This window comes from Nerophis ophidion, linkage group LG04, assembly GCF_033978795.1.
Source record: "Nerophis ophidion isolate RoL-2023_Sa linkage group LG04, RoL_Noph_v1.0, whole genome shotgun sequence".
Classification (NCBI taxonomy): Eukaryota; Metazoa; Chordata; class Actinopteri; order Syngnathiformes; family Syngnathidae; genus Nerophis; species Nerophis ophidion.
The window spans coordinates 4,980,659-5,000,490 of record NC_084614.1 but is presented as its reverse complement, the minus strand read 5'-3'; the positions used below and the strand labels follow the sequence as shown (position 1 = coordinate 5,000,490).

Genomic DNA, 19,832 nt, shown 5'->3' with positions numbered 1-19,832 from the left:
TTTTTTTTTAATATGTTGGTTTCTTTGTTTTGTCATAAATTATTTTATTTGTTTTTAATTTATAAAAATACTTAAAACAATTTTTTTTAAATTTTTTTAATCATTTATTTATTTGAGTTTTCCTTTTCAATGTTTTACATTGATTTAAAAAAAAGTTTTTCTTTCTTTATTTTGTCAAATTATTTTATTTGTTTTTTATTTAAAAACATTTTTTTGATTGTTTTGTTTTAAAAAAATATCTTTTGTCATTTCTTTATTGTTTGTAGTTTTTTACATGTTCTAAATGATTTTAATTTGTGAATAATTTTTGTTTTTGTTTGGCCATTTATTTATTTATTTATTGTTGGGTTTTTTTTTCTTTACATTTTCTAAATTAGTTTGTTCTATCAACTATTTATTTATTATTTGGTTTGGTCATTTATTTATTTATTTATTTGTCGCTGTGTTTTTACACGTTTTAAATTGTTTTGTTTTGTTTATAATTGTTTATAATTATTTGGTCTTTTTTTAACATGTTTTAAACTGTTTTATTGTATCAATTATTTATATGTATTTTTTGTTTTGTCATTTATATATTTGAGTTTTCCTTTTCAATTTTCTACACTGATTAAACATTTTTTTTGGTTCTTTGATTTGTCATAAATAATTTTATTTGGTTTTTATTTTAAAAAAAAATGTTTTAATTGTTTTGTTTTTTAAATGTTTTTGTTTCGTAATTTCTTTACTATTTGTAATTTTTGACATGTTCTAAGTAGTTGCAATTTGTCAATAGTTTTTGTTTGGCCGTTTATTTATTTGTTGTTGGAGTTTTTTTTTGTACATTTTTCAAATTAGTTTCTTCTATTAACTATATATTATTTGGTTTTGTCATTTATTTGTTGCTTTTTTTGTACATGTTTTAAATTGTTTTGTTTGATCAATTATGTATTCATTGTTTGTTTTGTCATTTATTTGTTTTTTTAACATGTTTTACATTTTTTAAATTGTTGTATTTGATCAATTATTTTTATATATGTGTTGTCTTGTCATTTTTTTTATTTATTTGAGTTTTCCTTTTCAAATTTCTACATTGATTTTTTATTGACTTTTTTTAAAATATGTTGGATTCTTTGTTTTGTCATGAATTATTTGATTTGGTTTTTCATTGAAAAAAATACTTTTTAAATTGTTTTGTTTTGTAATTTTTTTTGTAATTTATTTATTTGAGTATTCCTTTTCAATTTTCTACACTGATTGAAAAAAATGTCGTTCTTTGGTTTGTCATAAATATTTTTTTTTTGTTTTTTATAAAAAAAAAATGTTTTAATTGTTTTGCTCTTTGAATTTTTTGGGTTTTGTCATTACTTTATTATCTGTAGATTTTTACATGTTCTAAATAGTTTTAATTCGTCAATAGTTTTTGTTTGGCAATTCATTTATTTGTTGTTGGGTTTTTTTTGTACATTTTTTAAAATTAATTTCTTCTATCAAATATTTATTTATTAATTAGTTTTGTCATGTATTTATTTATTTGTTGCTTTTTTGTACATGTTTTAAATTTTATTTGATCAATTATGTATTCATTGTTTGTTTTGTCATTAGTTTTTTTTAACATGTTTTCAATTTTTTGAATTGTTTTACTTTATAAATAATTTTTATATATATGTGTTGTTTTGTCATTTATTTGGAGTTTTCCTTTTCAATTTTCTACACTGATTTTATTTTTCAAAACATATTGGTTTCTTTGTTTCTTTTTATTGTTTTGTTTTGTCATTTTTTTATTATTTTTAGTTTTTTACATGTTTTAAATGGTTTTAATTTGTAAATCATTTTTGTTTTTGTCCGGCCATTTATCGCCTGGTCTCTCAGGTCCTCATCCCGCACGCAGCCTCCGTCTTCCTGCGGCGGGAGGCAACAAAACTCTGTTGCTATGGAAACTGCAGCCAGGCAGCTCAGGCGACTTCCTGGCAGGCTAAATAAGGTCACTTCCTGGATGGAGAGGGCTGGGGAGGCGGGGTTTCGGGGCTTTGAGGGACTTTTGTCTCCTGGTCTTCATTGTTATTGGCAAGAGGCGAGACGGCGCCGGATGTCTCTCGCCGGCATCCTGAATGCCAACGAGAAGATGGAGAGAGGATGCGGGGGAGCATTGGCGGCCATGAAAAGGGAATTGAACGTCGGTCCACTTGATGATGCAACATTTACATAAGCGCTCACAGCTGATTAAACATCTTAAAGCGCCGACGTCGCCTAAATGTGGACGCCCTGCCCCCCCCCCCCCGCCCAGGCTCTTATTGCTTTGGCGTGCTAGGCTTAGCCCCGCCCCCTCCGTCCCTGTCATGATGTCTAGACACAAACCGCTCCATCCTGCTCTCGCTTGAAAAGATCAACGCCGTTTGGGGATTAGCGCGGCGAGCTACGCCAGCTGGACGGCAACAATCCCGGCGACGCCACGGGGGACAGGAAGTACGAGGACATAAAACCTACGCAGTAAAAAAAAAAAAAAAAACAGTAAAAACTGACAGCTCAGTCGCGAGAATTTTAACAAAAATGACCGTGTTAGCCTTTTTTCCCCCATTTACAGTAACAGACTGTAAAAACAACTTTAGATTTACCGTAAAAACTGACAGCTAAGTCGCTAAAATTTTAACGTAAAAATTTTAACATAAAAATTTTAACGTCAAAATTTTAACGTCAAAATTTTAACATAAAAATTATACTGTAACAGACTGTAAACACTGTAGTTTTACAGTAAAAATTGACCGCTCAGTTGCTAGAATTTTAATGTAAAAATGACCGTGTCAGCCTTTTTTCCATTTACAGTAAAAGACTGTAAAAAAAACAACCAACCGTCGATTTTAAGGTGAAAATCTAAACTGGCTGCTCAGTTGCCACAATTTTACTTAAAAAATAACACCGGCACAATGTTATTTACAGTAAACTCTAAAAAGAAAAAAAAAGAAAAAATATTTTTACAGTAAAAAAACGGGCCACCAGAATTTTACCATGAAAAAAATAGAAATAAAATATTAATTAAATTAATTGGTATTGTTTTTTCCATTTTACAGTTTTCACTGTAAAAACGAGTCCAGTGGATTGTACGGTAAAAAATGCAAAGTGGGAGCTTAGTCGCCAGAATTTTACTGTAAAAATGTTACTGTAATTTTTTTATATAGTTACAGTATATAAAACTCCAACTTTACCGTAAAAATATATATTACCAGTAAAAATTGACAGCTCAGTTGCTAGAATTTTAACATAAAAATGACCGCGTTAGCCTTTTTTTCCCATTTACAGTAAAAGACTGTAAAAACAACCATAGATTTTAAGGTAAAAATCCAAACTGGCAGCTCAGTTGCCACAATTTTACTCAAAAATATAACACTGGCACAATGTTATTATTTACAGTAAACTGTAAAAGGAAAAAAAATATGTTTTTTACAGTAAAAAAAAAAACAGGCCACTCAGTTACCAGAATTTTACCGTGAAATAAATAAATAGATAAATAAATAATAATAAGTAATTATCATCCATCCATCCATTTTGTACCGCTTATTCCCTTCGGGGTCGCTGGTAACTATCTCAGCTACAATTGGGCGGAAGGAATTTTACTGCAAAAATGACAATGCTATTGTTTTTTTCTATTTACAGTAATACACTGTAAAAACAACGACTGATTATTTTATGGATAAAAAAAAACTGGCAGATCCGTCGCAAGAATTTCACTGTAAAAACTACAATGTTATTTTTTCCTTATCAAAGTAATACACAGTGAAAATAACGACCGTTATTTTTACAGTAAAAAAAACCCTGGCAACTTAACCAGAATTTTACTGTAAAAATGACAATGTTATTGTTTTTTCTATTTACAGTAATATAATACACTGTAAAAAGAAATGTTATTTTTACAATAAAAAACTGCAGATTTTTACTGTAAATATGACACTATTATTGTTTATCTATTTAAAGTAACACTGGAAAAACGACTGTTGATTTTACAAGGGAAAAAACTGGCAACTCAGTCACAAGAATTTTACTGTAAAAATGACATTTTTATTGATTTTTCTATTTACAGTGATACATTGTAAAAAAAACAATGACCGTTATTTATATAGTAAAAAACAAACAAACTCGGGGATCAGTCGCAAAAATTTTCCTGCAAAAATGACAACCTTATTGTTTTTTTTCTATTTACAGTAATACACTGTAAAAACCATGACTGTTTTTTTACAGTAAAAAACTGACATTTTTACTGTAAAAATATAAATGTTTTTGTTTTTTCCAATTTTCACTAATATACTGTAAAAACAACGGCCGTCGATTTTACAGCAAAAAAACTTACAAGTTATTGTTTTTTTGATTTACAGTAATGTACTGTAAAAAGAACGACCATTATTTTTACAGTAAAAAAAATGGCAAAAAACTTAGTAACCAGAATTTTACTGTAAAAATTACAATGTTCTTGTTTTTTTTTTCTATTTACAGTACTAAACTGTAAAAAAAAAACACCACTGTTGATTTAATAGTAAAAAAAACAAAAACAAAAAACTGGCAGCGGAGTCCCCAGAATTTTACCGTAAAAAAAAGAAAGTGGTATCATAATTTTACAGTAGAAATAATTTTTTTATTTTTTTCCTATTTACACTAATATACTGTAAAAACAACGTCCATCGATTTTACGGTAAAAACAATTACAAATGTATTGTGTTTTTTTCTATTCACAGTAACACACTGTAAAAAGAACGACTCTTATTTTTACAGTAAAAAAAAAGGCAACTTCGTAACCAGAATTTTACTGTAAAAATTACAATGTTCTTGATTTGTTTTCTATTTACAGTACTACACTGTAAAAAAAAAAATACTATTGTTGATATAACAGTACAAAAAAAAAAAAAAATAAACTGGCAGCGGAGTCCCCAGAATTTTTACCGTAAAAAAAGAAAGTGGTATCATAATTTCACTGTAAAAATACTTTTTTTTAGTTTTTTCCTATTTACACTAATATACTGTAAAAACAACGTCCATCGATTTTACGGTAAAAACAATTACAAATTTATTGTTTTTTTTCTATTTACAGTAACACACTGTAAAAAAAACCACCACTGTTGATTTAACAGTAAAAAAACAAAAACAAAAAACTGGCACCGGAGTCCCCAGAATTTCACCTTAAAAAAAAGAAAGTTGTATCATAATTTTACTGTAAAAATAATTTTTTTCGTTTTTTCCTATTTACACTAATATACTGTAAAACAACGTCCATCGATTTTACGGTAAAAACAATTACAAATGTATTGTTTTTTTTTCTATTCACAGTAACACACTGTAAAAAGAACGACTGTTATTTTTACAGTAAAAAAAAAGGCAACTTAGTAACCAGAATTTTACTGTAAAAATGACAATGTTCTTGTTTTTTTTTCTATTTACAGTACTACACTGTAAAAAAACACCACTCTTGATTTAACAGTAAAAAAACAAAAATAAAAAACTGGCAGCGGACTCCCCAGAATTTTACCGCAAAAATAAAAATGTTTTTGTTTTTTCCTATTTATACTAATATACTGTAAAAACGGCCATCGATTTTACGGTAAAAACAATTACAAAGTTATTGTTTTTTTTCTATTCACAGTAACACACTGTAAAAAAAACGACTGTTATTTTTACAGTAAAAAAAAAATGGCAACTTAGTAACCAGAATTTTACTGTAAAAATGACAATGTTCTTGATTTGTTTTCTATTTTACAGTACTACACTGTAAAAAAAAAACAAAAAACACTATTGTTGATATAACAGTAAAAAAAACAAAAAATAAACTGGCAGCGGAGCCCCCAGAATTTTACCGTAAAAAATGAAAGTGGTATCATAATTTTACTGTGAAAATTTTTTTCTTAGTTTTTTCCTATTTACACTAATATACTGTAAAAACAACGTCCATCGATTTTACGGTAAAAACAATTACAAAGTTATTGTTTTTTTCTATTCACAGTAACACACTGTAAAAAGAACGACTGTTATTTTTACAGTAAAAAAAGGCAACTTAGTATCCAGAATTTTACTGTAAAAATGACAATGTTCTCGTTTTTTTTTTTTTTTATTTACAGGACTACACTGTAAAAAAAACACAACTGGTGATTTAACAGTAAAAAACAAAAACAAAAAACTGGCAGCGGAGTCCCCAGAATTTTACCGTAAAAAAAAGAAAGTGGTACCATAATTTTACTGTAAAAATAAAAATGTTTTGGTTTTATTCCTATTTACACTAATATACTGTAAAAACAACGTCCATCGATTTTACGGTAAAAACAATTACAAATGTATTGGTTTTTTTTTCTATTCACAGTAACACACTGTAAAAAGAACGACTGTTATTTTAACAGTAAAAAAAAAGGCAACTTAGTAACCAGAATTTTACTGTAAAAATAACAATGTTCTTGTTTTTTTTTCTATTTACAGTACTACACTGTAAAAAAAAAAACACAATTGTTGAAATAACAGTTCAAAAAACAAAAAATAAACTGGCAGCTGAGTCCCCAGAATTTTACTGTAAAAAAAAAAGAAGGTGGTGTCATAATTTTATTGTAAAAATAATTTTTTTTAGTTTTTTCCTATTTACACTAATATACTGTAAAAACAACGTCCATCAATTTTACGGTAAAAACAATTACAAATGTATTGTTTTTTTTTCTATTCACAGTAACACACTGTAAAAAGAACGACTGTTATTTTTACAGTAAAAACAAATGGCAACTTAGTAACCAGAATTTTACTGTAAAAATGACAATGTTCTAGTTTTTTTTTTTATATTTACAGTACTACACTGTAAAAAAAAAAAAAAACACTATTGTTGATGTAACAGTAAAAAAAACAAAAAATAAACTTGCAGCAAAGTCCCCAGAATTTTACCGTAAAAAAAAGAAAGTGGTACCATAATTTTACTGTAAAAATAAAAATGTTTTTGTTTTTTCCTATTTACACTAATCTACTGTAAAAACAACGTCCATCGATTTTACGGTAAAAACAATTACAAATTTATTGTTTTTTTTTCTATTCACAGTAACACACTGTAAAAAGAACGACTGTTATTTTTACAGTAAAAAAATGGCAACTTAGTAACCAGAATTTTACTGTAAAAATGACAATGTTCTTGATTTTTTTTATATTTACAGTACTACACTGTAAAAAAAAACACAATTGTTGATATAACAGTTCAAAAAACAAAAAATAAACTGGCAGCGGAGTCCCCAGAATTTTACTGTAAAAAAAAAAAGAAAGTGGTATCATAATTTTATTGTAAAAATATATTTTTTTAGTTTTTTCCTATTTACACTAATATACTGTAAAAACAACGGCCATCGATTTTACGGTAAAAACAATTAAAAATGTATTGTTTTTTTTTCTATTCACAGTAACACACTGTAAAAAGAACGACTGTTATTTTTACAGTAAAAAAAATGGCAACTTAGTAACCAGAATTTTACTGTAAAAATGACAATGTTCTAGTTTTTTTTCTATTTACAGTACTACACTGTAAAAAAAAAAAAAAAACACTATTGTTGATATAACAGTAAAAAATACAAAAAATAAACTGGCAGCGGAGTCCGCAGAATTTTACCGTAAAAAAAAAAAAAAAAATGGTACCAATTTTTTTTCCCATTTTACAGCAACACCGCAAAAAAAAATCCCTGTTAAAATTTGACCTCTGCTTAATAAATAGATGGAATATTCTTCCACGACTGTTATATCTTCTTGTCAACAAACGGGGTATTGTTTGGATGGCAACATTCGTCACTTGAGTCATTGACATGTTCATTGATGTCGCCTCTTCCCGTTTGATATCCTTTCAGTGCGATACTGCTTATACCGCTAGCGAAAGTATCGACGTTGCTTAAATAGCCCCTGTGTGTGTTTGTGTGTGTGTGTGTGTGTGAAACAGAAAAAGTGCGATAAAGAATGAACACAAGGCGACAAAAGTGCAAATGGAGAAAATTTAATGAGAGAGAAGAGGTGGAAATGAGAAGAAGCACAGATGAAGAGAGGAATGAAGAAGAAGATACGCACACCAGCAAGCGAGTGACACACAACATGGTGTGATGACACACAACCATCAATCACTGCACGCACACAATATGGTGGCTGATGATGATGATGATGATGATGAGCATGCAAATCAAAGGGTGATGGACGATAGTGAGTCAGTGGCGACACACACACACACACACACACACACACACACACACACACACACACACACTTTCCGCCTGACCGCGCCTGCTGTTTGTGTGGCGTGGGGGGCCTAATAGCCGCTTATCGCCCCGCTGTGTCGTCCGCATGCAGACGCCTCAGTCGGGGTCGGAACTAGACGAGCGGACGCTGTGATTCTTGAAAAGTAGGTCAGTGTGGAAAAAAAACAAACATGGCGGCCACTTCATGGACAGTTGTTTTTATGATAATAATAATAATTAAAGCTGCAAGCAGCGATGGACGGGACCATATTTTGCTGGTGTTTCCTGCCTTTACCCATTCAACATATCTTTACCTGCACATTACCTACCGTCCCTGCATCCTGGTGCTTCTTTCTGTCACCCATACACGCTGGTGCTTCCTGCCATCACCCAGACAACGTATATTTACCTGCACGTTACCTACCTTCTCTGTATCCTGGAGTCAAACTGGTGCCTCCTTCTTTCACCCAGTCAACATATCTTTACCTGCACATTACCTACCTTCTCTGTATCCTGGAGTCAAACTGGTGCCTCCTTCCTTCACCCAGTCAACATATCTTTACCTGCACATTACCTACCTTCTCTGCATTGTGTGGTCACGCTGGTGCTTCCTGCTTTTAAGCGGCCATCTTGAGACGGCAGCAGCATCGGCGTAGCAGTTCTTTGAAGGCTCGTAAAATCAAAACCGGAGTAGTTAGATAAACTCTTTGTGCAACTTTTAATCAGAAGGGTTCAATGTCTCTCCTGTGCGAGTTTGAAGCCGACACAACAAACGCGCTCGGAGGAGATAATGTTTGAAAAAAGGTGATGGGTTTTTACAAAACTTTTGTTTTGAAGGTGTAATTGCCAATTTACTTTTTATTTTTGCTGAAAGATGTTAATGAATGAAATGTAGGTCTATGTGAGACCTACATAGAGGGTTTTGTTTCATGTCTCTACGACATTCCTACCGAAAGTTACAAGCAGTTTTGTCTATGTTTTCTTCCTAGGGGCAGTTTTGTCTGTGTTTTATTCCTAGGGGGCGGTAGAGCGCCATTTTGAGTTTTGGGGTTTGGTTTTTATATTGGATCACAATTTTTGTCTGTCCTGATGTGTGTGTCCAGTTTGGTGAGTTTTGAAGCATTTTAAGGGGGTCAAATTACAGATGAAATAGGCAAAAATTACATTTTTTAGGAAAATTTTGTTTTGAAGGGGTTTTTGCCAACTTCCTGTTGATTTTTCCTGAAGGATGTCACTGTATGAAATCTAGGTCTAAAACCGACCTAAATAGAGTTTTTTGTTTCATGTCTCTACGACATTCATAATGGAAGTTACAAGCAGTTTTGTCTGTGTTTTTTCCCTAGGGGGCGGTAGAGCGCAATTTTGAGTCCCAAACTATTGTATTTCTAAGGTTTTATTATTATTATGTCGCCGCCTCTTTGAGCTGTAATTTGACCCCCTTAACATCCTTCAAAACTCACCAAATTTTACACACACATCAGGACTGGCGAAAAATGGCATCTAATAAAAAAAAAAAAAAAAACTCAAAATTGCGCTGTAGTGCTCCCTAAGAAAAAACACAAACAAAACTGCTTGTAACTTCCGTTAGAACTGTTGTAGAGACATGAAACAAAAACCTCTATGTAGGTCTGACCCAGACCTACATTTGATAAACTTACATTCTTTAGCAAAAATCAACAGGAAGTTGTCAAAAACCCCTTCAAAACAAAAGTTTCCTAAAAAAAATGTAATTTTTGCCTATTTGATCTGTAATTTGACCCCCTTAAAATGCTTCAAAACTCACCAAACTGGACACACACATCAGGACTTGTGAAATTTGCGATCTAATAAAAAAACCAGACCCCAAAACTCACAATTGCGCTCTAGCGCCCCCGAGGAATAAAACAGACAAAACTGCTCCTAGGACGAAAACACAGACAAAACTGTTTGTAACTTCCGGTAGGAATGTTGTAGAGACATGAAACAAAAACCTCCATGTAGGTCTCACTTAGACCTACATTTCAGTCATTGAAATCCTTCAGCAACAATCAACAGGATTAATTTCCCCTTCAAAACAAAAGTTTTGTAAAAACCCGTCACCTTTTTTCAAACATTATCTCCTCTGAGCGCGTTTGTTGTGTCGGCTTCAAACTCGCACAGGAGAGAGATTGAACCCTTCTGATTAAAAGTTGCACAAAGAGTTTTTCTAACTGCTCCGGTTTTGATTTTACGAGCCTTCAAAGAACTTCTGCGCTGCTGCCGTCTCAAGATGGCCGCTTAAAAGCAGGAAGCACCAGCGTGACCACACAATGCAGAGAAGGTAGGTAATGTGCAGGTAAAGATATGTTGACTGGGTGAAAGGAGGAGGCACCAGTTTGACTCCAGGATACAGAGAAGGTAGGTAATGTGCAGGTAAAGATATGTTGTCTGGGTGATGGCAGGAAGCACCAGTGTGTATGAGTGACAGAAAGAAGTACCAGTGTGACCCCAGGATGCAGGGAAGGTAGGTAATGTGCAGGTAAAGATATGTTGAATTGGTAAAGGCAGGAAACACCAGCAAAAGTCGGTCCCGTCAATCGCTGCTTGCAGCTTTATCCAATTTTCTTTTTTATCTAAGCAGGTTGGGATTAAAATAAATAAATACATTAAAATGTTTGTGTTTATGTTTCAGTGATGAGAGTATTTGGCAGGCGCCGTTTTGTCCTACTCGATGCCACGGTTTTTGAACTCACCGTAGTCGTGCGGCCTGCGACGCAACAGTTTGTTTGCACGTCTACACAATTACACGTTGTTTACAACTTTCTCCGACGCTGCCACAGAAAGACGGGTTTCGTGCCACTCCATTTTGTCCACCAAACATTTTATACTGTGCGTGAATGCACAAAGGCCAGCTTTGTTGACGTTATGAACCTCGGTCATATTTTTGGCATGATGCATGCTAATGTTAGCATCCGAGCATTTTTAGGGGAATTTCTCAAGTACACACATCAAAGTAATATATTTTGATATTTGTCGCAAGTTAGCATTTTAGCATGCTAAGTTACTACACTATTATTTTCAGCTGATTTAACATATATACACCTCAGCGCCAAATATTGTGTTACCGTACGAATGATACATATTAGCATGCTAACGTTAGTGTGCTAAATTTGTTGTAGCTAATTTTGTAGGTATAAACCTCTGTCATAATTTTGTCATGATGCATGCTAATGTTAGCATCCGAGCATTTTAAGGGGAATTTCTCAAGTACACACATCAAAGTAATATATTTTGCTATTTGTCGCAAGTTAGCATTTTAGCATACTAACATTAGCACGCTAGGATTTTTTAGCAAATTTAGCATATATACACCTCAGGGTCAAATATTATGCTAACTCAGGAATGATACCTGTTAGCATGCTAACGTTAGTGTGCTAAATTTGTTGTAGCTAATTTTGTAGGTATAAACTGTCATATTTTGGTCTTGATGCATGCTAAAGTTAGCATCCTAGCATTTTAAGAGGAATGTATCAGGTACACACATCAAAGTAATATATTTTGATATTTGTCGCAAGTTAGCATTTTAGCATGCTAAAGTTAGTACACTATTATTTTCAGTTGATTTAACATACATACACCTCACCGCTAAATATTGTGTTACCCTATGAATGATACATATTAGCATGCTAACGTTAGTGTGCTAAATTTGTTGTAGCTAATTTTGTAGGTATAAACCCCTGTCATATTTCTTAGCATCCGAGCATTTTAAGAGGAATTTCTTGGGTACACACATCAAAGTAATATATTTTGCTATTTGTCGCAAGTTAGCATTTTCGCACTGTAACATTAGCACGCAAGCATTTTTAGCTAATTTATCATGTATACACCTCAGGGTCAAGTACTATGTTACCTCATAAATGATACATGTTAGCATGCTAATTTTGTAGGTATGAACCTCGGTCATGTTTTTGTCCTGATGCATGCTAACATTAGCATCTGAGCATTTTAAGAGAATTTCTCCGGGTCACACATCAAAGTAATATTTTTTGCTATTTGTCCCAAGTTAGCATTTTCGCACTGTAACATTAGCACGCAAGCATTTTTAGCTAATTTATCATGTATACACCTCAGGGTCAAGTACTATGTTACCTCATAAATGATACATGTTAGCATGCTAACGTTAGTATGCTAACTTTGTAATAGCTAATTTTGTAGGTATGAACCTCGGTCATGTTTTTGTCCTGATGCCTGCTAACATTAGCATCCGAGCATTTTAAGAGAATTTCTCAGGTACACACCAAAGTAATATATTTTGCTACTTGTCGCAAGTTAGCATTTTAGCATGCTAACATTGTTAACATGCCAACACTTATTTTTAGCGGATTTACCATGTACACACCGTGTACTTACCATGTAGCAAATTTATCACATATACACCTCAGCGTCAAATATTGTGTTTCCGCATGAATGATGCCTGTTAGCATGCTAACGTTATCATGCTAACTTCGGTGTAGCTAATTTTTCAGGTATGAGCCGTGCTAACGTTAGCATCCGGGCATTTTAAGATGAATTTCTCAGGTACGCACCCCTAAGTGTGATATATATATTGGTACCTAGCACGTACCAGAGTTAGCATTTTAGCATGCTAATTTTTTTTTTTTTTTTTTTTAGCATGTAGACATTTCAGTGTCGTATTTTTTGGTATTACTATTGCCTTCTGTGAGAACGCTACTGTTAGCTCACACTTTCTGCTACTCGATGCTACCTGCCCTGGGTGCTAACTGTTTTACCGAAATTTTCCAGAATGACCGGCCATAGCTCCGCCCCCCCCCAGCAGCCGTCGGGACTTGCATGCTCCACACCGCCACCGCATCATCAACCACCTTGTTGACATCGAACCGGACCAAACAGCTAACGACAACAACAACAAGAAACAGGACATGACAACACACAGGTAGGGCGGGCGCCTCAGGTGTGAAGGTGAAAGGTCAGGCCCCGCCCCTTTCCCCCCGTAACCCCTCCCACACAAGACACTAAAGGCGGCGGCTTCTAAGACGTCGTCGGCCTAAGCTCGCCCGCGTCTTTGCCCGCGTCCTGTTGACACAGAGGTTTAGTGACCGGTGCGTGAGACCGCCGGCGCCATATGGGCGGAGCTTCTTACCCGCCGCTGGCCGAGGCCGCCGGGGCTGGCGGGGGAGGGACTGGGCGTCTTCGCCGTGCGCGGCGTGGACATCAGACTGGCGGGCGCCCCGTTCACTGCGGGCAGAGAGAGAAACGGAGCAGAAGTGGCGTGAGTCGACACACTTCCTGTTTGCATCCGGGTCGCCAAGCTCCGCCCCTTCCTCGTTGCACAATAAACATCCAACAATCACTCAAGCGGCACTGAGAGCCAACGCCCCCTCGAAGTAAACGGTGCCATTTTCAATACCGACAAAGCAGGCCAGTTTATTACCTGCACTGTTTTACTACGAAGCCACGCTGTTGTAACACCTGGCTTGGCATGATCTTGATGAAATAAGCAGGGGCGTCCATGATAACATTGCTTATAAAACCTTTCAGCATTAATGGTGCCTTCACAGATGTGTAAGTTACCCTGCTTTGGGCACTAATGCACCCCCATACCATCACACATGCTTCTTTTTACACTTTAAACAATCCGGTTGATTCTTTTCCTTTTTGTTCCGGAAAACACGTCAAAAACAACTTGAAATGTGGACTCGTCAGACCACAAAATACTTTTACACTTTGCATCAGTCCATTTTGGAGGACCTCGGCCCCAGCGAAGCCGGCGGCGTCTCTGGGTGTTGTTGATAAATGCTTACATCCATCCATCCATCCATTTTTTACCGCTTATTCCCTTTCGGGGTCGCGGGCGCCTATCTCTTACATGCAGTGATTTTTTTCCAGATTCTCCGAACCTTTTGACGGTATTACGGAGCGTAGGTGGTGCAATTCCTAAATTCCTTGCCACAGCTGGTTAAGAAATGTCGTTCTTAAACAATTTGCTCGGGAATGTGTTGACAAAGTGGTGACCCTCGCCCCGACGACTGAGCATTTTCACGCAAGCCGCTTTTATACCCAATCATGGCACCCGCCTGTTCCCAATAAGCCCGTTCCAAATAAGTCTTTGACGAGCATTCCTCTGTCTTTTTTGCCACTCGTGCCAGCTTTTTTTTAAAACATGTTGAATGCATCCAATTCCAAATGAGCTAATATTTGCAAAAAAACATCAAATTAAACAACAAACATCTTGTCTTTGCAGTCTAATCAATTGAATATAAGTTGATAATGATTTTCAAATAAATGAATGACTTATATTTATATAGCGCTTTTCTCTAATGACTCAAAGCGCTTTTACATAGTGAAACCCAATATCTAAGTTGCATTTAAACCAGTGTAGGTGGCAGTGGGAGCTGGTGGGTGAAGTGTCTTGCCCAAGGACACAACGGCAGTGACTAGGATGGCGGAAGCGGGAATCGAACCTGGAACCGAGCTAAAAAACACATGTTTAACGTACCGTACAATTTTTATTGTTGCTAAAATATCGCCATAATGAAAATGTTTTGGTTCCCTTCATTTAGAAAAGTACCAAAATACTTTTGGTATCGAGACAACAGTGAGTGAATCATGTTTATATAGCACTTTTCTCTAGTGACTCAAAGCGCTTTTACATAGTGAAACCCAATATCTAAGTTGCATTTAAACCAGTGCGGGTGTCACTGGGAGCAGGTGGGTAAAGTGTCTTGCCCAAGGACACAACGGCAGTGACTAGGATGGCGGAAGCGGGAATCGAACTTGGAACCGAGCGATAAAAAACACATGTCTAATGTACCGTAAGATTTTTTTTGCTAAAATAAAGCCAATAATGACATTTGTTTGTGGTCACCTTCATTTAGAAAAGTACCGAAATATTTTTGGTCGCGGTACCAAAATATTGGTATCAGTACAACAGTGAGTGACTTATATTTATATAGCGCTTTTCTCTAATGACTCAAAGCGCTTTTACATAGTGAAACCCAATATCTAAGTTGCATTTAAACCAGTGTAGGTGGCAGTGGGAGCTGGTGGGTGAAGTGTCTTGCCCAAGGACACAACGGCAGTGACTAGGATGGCGGAAGCGGGAATCGAACCTGGAACCGAGCTAAAAAACACATGTTTAATCAACGGAACTATTTTTATTGTTGCTAAAATATCGCCATAATGAACATTTTTTTGGTTCCCTTCATTTAGAAAAGTACAAAAATACTTTTGGTATCAAGACAACAGTGAGTGAATCATGTTTATATAGCGCTTTTCTCTAGTGACTCAAAGCGCTTTTACATAGTGAAACCCAATATCTAAGTTGCATTTAAACCAGTGTGGGTGGCACTGGGAGCAGGTGGGTGAAGTGTCTTGCCCAAGGACACAACGGCAGTGAAAAGGATGGCGGAAGCGGGAATCGAACCTGGAACCGAGCTAAAAAACACATGTTTAACGTATCGTACAATTTTTATTGTTGCTAAAATATCGCCATAGTGAACATTTTTGGGTTCCCTTCATTTAGAAAAGTACCAAAATACTTTTGGTATCGAGACAACAGTGGGTGAATCATGTTTATATAGCACTTTTCTCTAGTGACTCAAAGGGCTTTTACATAGTGAAACCCAATATCTAAGTTGCATTTTAAACCAGCGCGGGTGGCAACTGGGAGCAGGTGGGTGGAGTGTCTTGCCCAAGGACACAACGGCAGTGACTAGGATGGCGGAAGCGGGAATCGAACCTTGAACCGAGCGATAAAAAACACATGTTTAATGTACCGTAAAAAAGTTTTTGCTAAAATAAAGCCAATAATGACATTTGTTTGTGGTCACCTTCATTTAGAAAAGTACCGAAATACTTTTGGTCGCGGTACCAAAATATTGGTATCAGTACAACAGTGAGTGACTTATATTTATATAGCGCTTTTCTCTAATGACTCAAAGCGCTTTTACATAGTGAAACCCAATATCTAAGTTGCATTTAAACCAGTGTAGGTGGCAGTGGGAGCTGGTGGGTGAAGTGTCTTGCCCAAGGACACAACGGCAGTGACTAGGATGGCGGAAGCGGGGATCGAACCTGGAACCGAGCTAAAAAACACGTGTTTAACGTACCGTACAATTTTTATTGTTGCTAAAATAATGAACATTTTTTTGGTTCCCTTCATTTAGAAAAGTACCAAAATACTTTTGGTATCGAGACAACAGTGAGTGAATCATGTTTATATAGCAGTTTTCTCTAGTGACTCAAAGCACTTTTACATAGTGAAACCCAATATCTAAGTTGCATTTTAAACCAGTGTGGGTGGCACTGGGAGCAGGTGGGTGGAGTGTCTTGCCCAAGGACACAACGGCAGCGACCAGGATGGCGGAGGCGGGAATCGAACCTGGAACCGAGCTATATCGTCCCATAAAAATTTTTTTTTTGTTAAAATAAAGTCAATAATGAGGTCCCCTTCATTTAGAAAAGCATCAAAATACTTCGGTTTTGAAGTCACGTTCGTGTAATACGAAACAAAACAAAATACAAATCACTGTATTTTGTTTTTATTTCCCATTTACACAACGTGGTTTTGGGTTTTGTTGATTGGATTTGCCATAGGAAAGACTACCATTAGCAAATTTACATGGCGGTCTCAACACCTCCAAATTTGGTGATGAAAACTACAACTAAGATGCAATACGATACTTACAGTTCGAACACTTTGCCGGGCGCAACATAACACATTCAGTTTTCCCTGGTTGGAAAACAAACCGGTTCTGCCACCTAATGGCTTGGAGGTGCCACCGCGACGAGATATAACGAGCATTATTAGAATCAGTTCATTTTTAAAAAGTACCAACAATCGATACCGTTATCGATTGCCAGGTGGCGGAAATTGGTACCGTATCGGTATGGCGTTAACGTACAAGCTACTGATTAGCATTAGCAATTTTGCACAGCGGTTTTTAACACGCGGCTATAAAAGCCACAACTAAGATGCGTGATAGGTGCGCTACTTGCAGTATTAACACTTTGTAGGGCACGACAAAAGACATATAATACTTTTCCCCGACTACAAAATAATGTTTGTTACCGCCTGAAAAGACGCAAAACAGTAGCGAAATTTGGCCCGGCAGCGTGACCTCGTTAAGCGGCTTTAATTAAAGTCCAGTCCGTCTCACGGGGAAGAAAACAAAACTAAACCCTAAATTGTTTAGCGCTTTCAAACTGTTATTATATTTTTAATCAGATTTTGGAATAATCTGCCTTAAACGTTTTATTTGTATGTATGCTTAAATAATTAATTAAAAATATACTTTTACATCAGAGTATTCAATAATATGATTAAAACTGTTTGACAACACTAAAAGTTATATGAACATTTTGTATTGAATGAAAATATATTAAAAATAATTAATTAAATAATATTGATAAAATGATTTTTTAACGCCGATTGACAAATAATCTGATTTTTTTTATTTTTTGTAATTGTTTGCCAGCACTAATAATATTTTTTTGTATGTTTATTTTGTTGAATAAAAAACTATTTATTAAATAATTCGGATAAAACGATTATTTGGTTTTTAATCAAAACATTTAATAGTCTGATTCTTTTTTTAAATACATACAAATTGTGTTAAATATATGCTTTTTTTTGTTAAACATGTGAAATAAATTATTAATTTAATAATCTTATAAAACGATTATTTTTGTTTTAAATCCAAATATTTAATAATTTGATTAGAATAAATTATGGTTTGACAGCAGTAAAAATATAAATTTAATATAAGCTTATTTTGTTGAATAAACAGGTGGGAAAAACGTTTTATTAAATAATTTTGATTTCTTATTTTTTTAATAAATTGTTTGCCAGCACCAAAAAATATATTTAATAAATGCTTGTTTGTTTAAATAAACATGTGAAAAAAAATATTAATTAAATGTCATAAAACGTTTTTTTTTTGTTTTAAATCAAAAATATTTAGTCATCTAAATTTTCACACAAAAAAAGGGTTTGTCAGCACTAGAAATTATATTTAATATATGCTTTTTTTTTATAAATAAAAATGTGAAAAAAATAACATAAAATTATCTTGATAAAACTATTTTTTTTGTTTTAAATCAAAAATATTTAACAATCAGATTTGTTTTTAAATATTGTTTGCCAGCAATAAAAAATATATATTTTGCTGAATAAACGTGGGAAAAATGTTTTATTCAATAATTTTGATATTATTTTGTTTCAAATCCAAATATTTAATCATTTATTCTTTTTTTGATAAATTGTTTGCCAGCACCAAAAAATATATTTAATAAGTGCTTGTTTGTTTAAATAAACATTTGAAAAAAATTATTAATTAAATAATGTCATAAAACGATTTATTTTGTTTTAAATCAAAATAGTCATCTAAATTTTCAAAAATAAAAAAGGGGTTTTCAGCACTAAACATTATATTTAATATATATATTTTTTTGATAAATACAAATGTGAAAAAAATAAATAAAATCATTTTATAAAACGATTTTTTTTGTTTAAAATCAAAAATATTTAACAATCAGATTTGTTTTTAAATATTGTTTGCCAGCACTAAAAAATATATATTTAATATAAGCTTATTTTGTTGAATAAACAGGTGGGAAAAACGTTTTATTAAATAATTTTAATAATATTATTTTGTTTCAAATCCAAATATTTAATCATTTATTCTTTTTTTAATAAATTGTTTGCCAGCACCAAAAATATATATTTAATAAATGCTTGTTTGTTTAAATAAACATTTGAAAATTTTTTATTAATTAATGTCATAAAACGATTTATTTTGTTTTAAATCAAAATAGTCATCTAAATTTCCCCCCCCAAAAAAGGGGTTGTCAGTACTAAAAATTATATTTAATATATGCTTTTTTTTTATAAATAAAAATGTGAAAAAAATAAATAAAATAATTTTGATAAAACAATTTTTTTGTTTTAAATCAAAAATATTTAACAATCAGATTTGTTTTTAAATATTGTTTGCCAGCACTAAAAAATATATATTTAATATAAGCTTATTTTGTTGAATAAACGTGGGAAAAATGTTTTATTAAATAATTTTGATAATATTATTTTGTTTCAAATCCAAATATTTAATCATTTATTCTTTTTTTAATAAATTATTTGCCAGCACCAAAAAATATATTTAATAAATGCTTGTTTGTTTAAATAAACATTTGAAAAAATGTTATTAATTAATGTCATAAAACGATTTATTTTGTTTTAAATCAAAATAGTCATCTAAATTCCCCCCCCCCCAAAAAAGGGGTTGTCAGTACTAAAAATTATATTTAATATATGCTTTTTTTTTATAAATAAAAATGTGAAAAAAATAAATAAAATAATTTTGATAAAACAATTTTTTTGTTTTAAATCAAAAATATTTAACAATCAGATTTGTTTTTAAATATTGTTTGCCAGCACTAAAAAATATATATATTTAATATAAGCTTATTTTGTTGAATAAACAGGTGGGAAAAATGTTTTATTAAATAATTTTGATAATATTATTGTTTCGAATCCAAATATTTAATAATTTATTATTTTTTTAATAAATTGTTTGCAGAACCAAAAAATATATATAATATAAGCTCCCATTGTTAAATAAAAATGTGTTAAATAAACCTTTATTAAAAATCATTTTGAAA

General features: G+C 33.1%; 1 protein-coding gene across 1 annotated transcript in view; it reads right to left on the bottom strand.

Moving 5' to 3' along the window:
* The window catches only part of dclk1a (doublecortin-like kinase 1a), a 132,724-nt gene that overhangs the window by 31,759 nt on the left and 81,133 nt on the right, over positions 1-19,832 (bottom strand). The window contains exon 6 of the mRNA XM_061896815.1: positions 13,315-13,409. Within this exon, the coding sequence (XP_061752799.1) occupies positions 13,315-13,409 (95 nt within the window). The remainder of the gene's footprint in view (positions 1-13,314; positions 13,410-19,832) is intronic.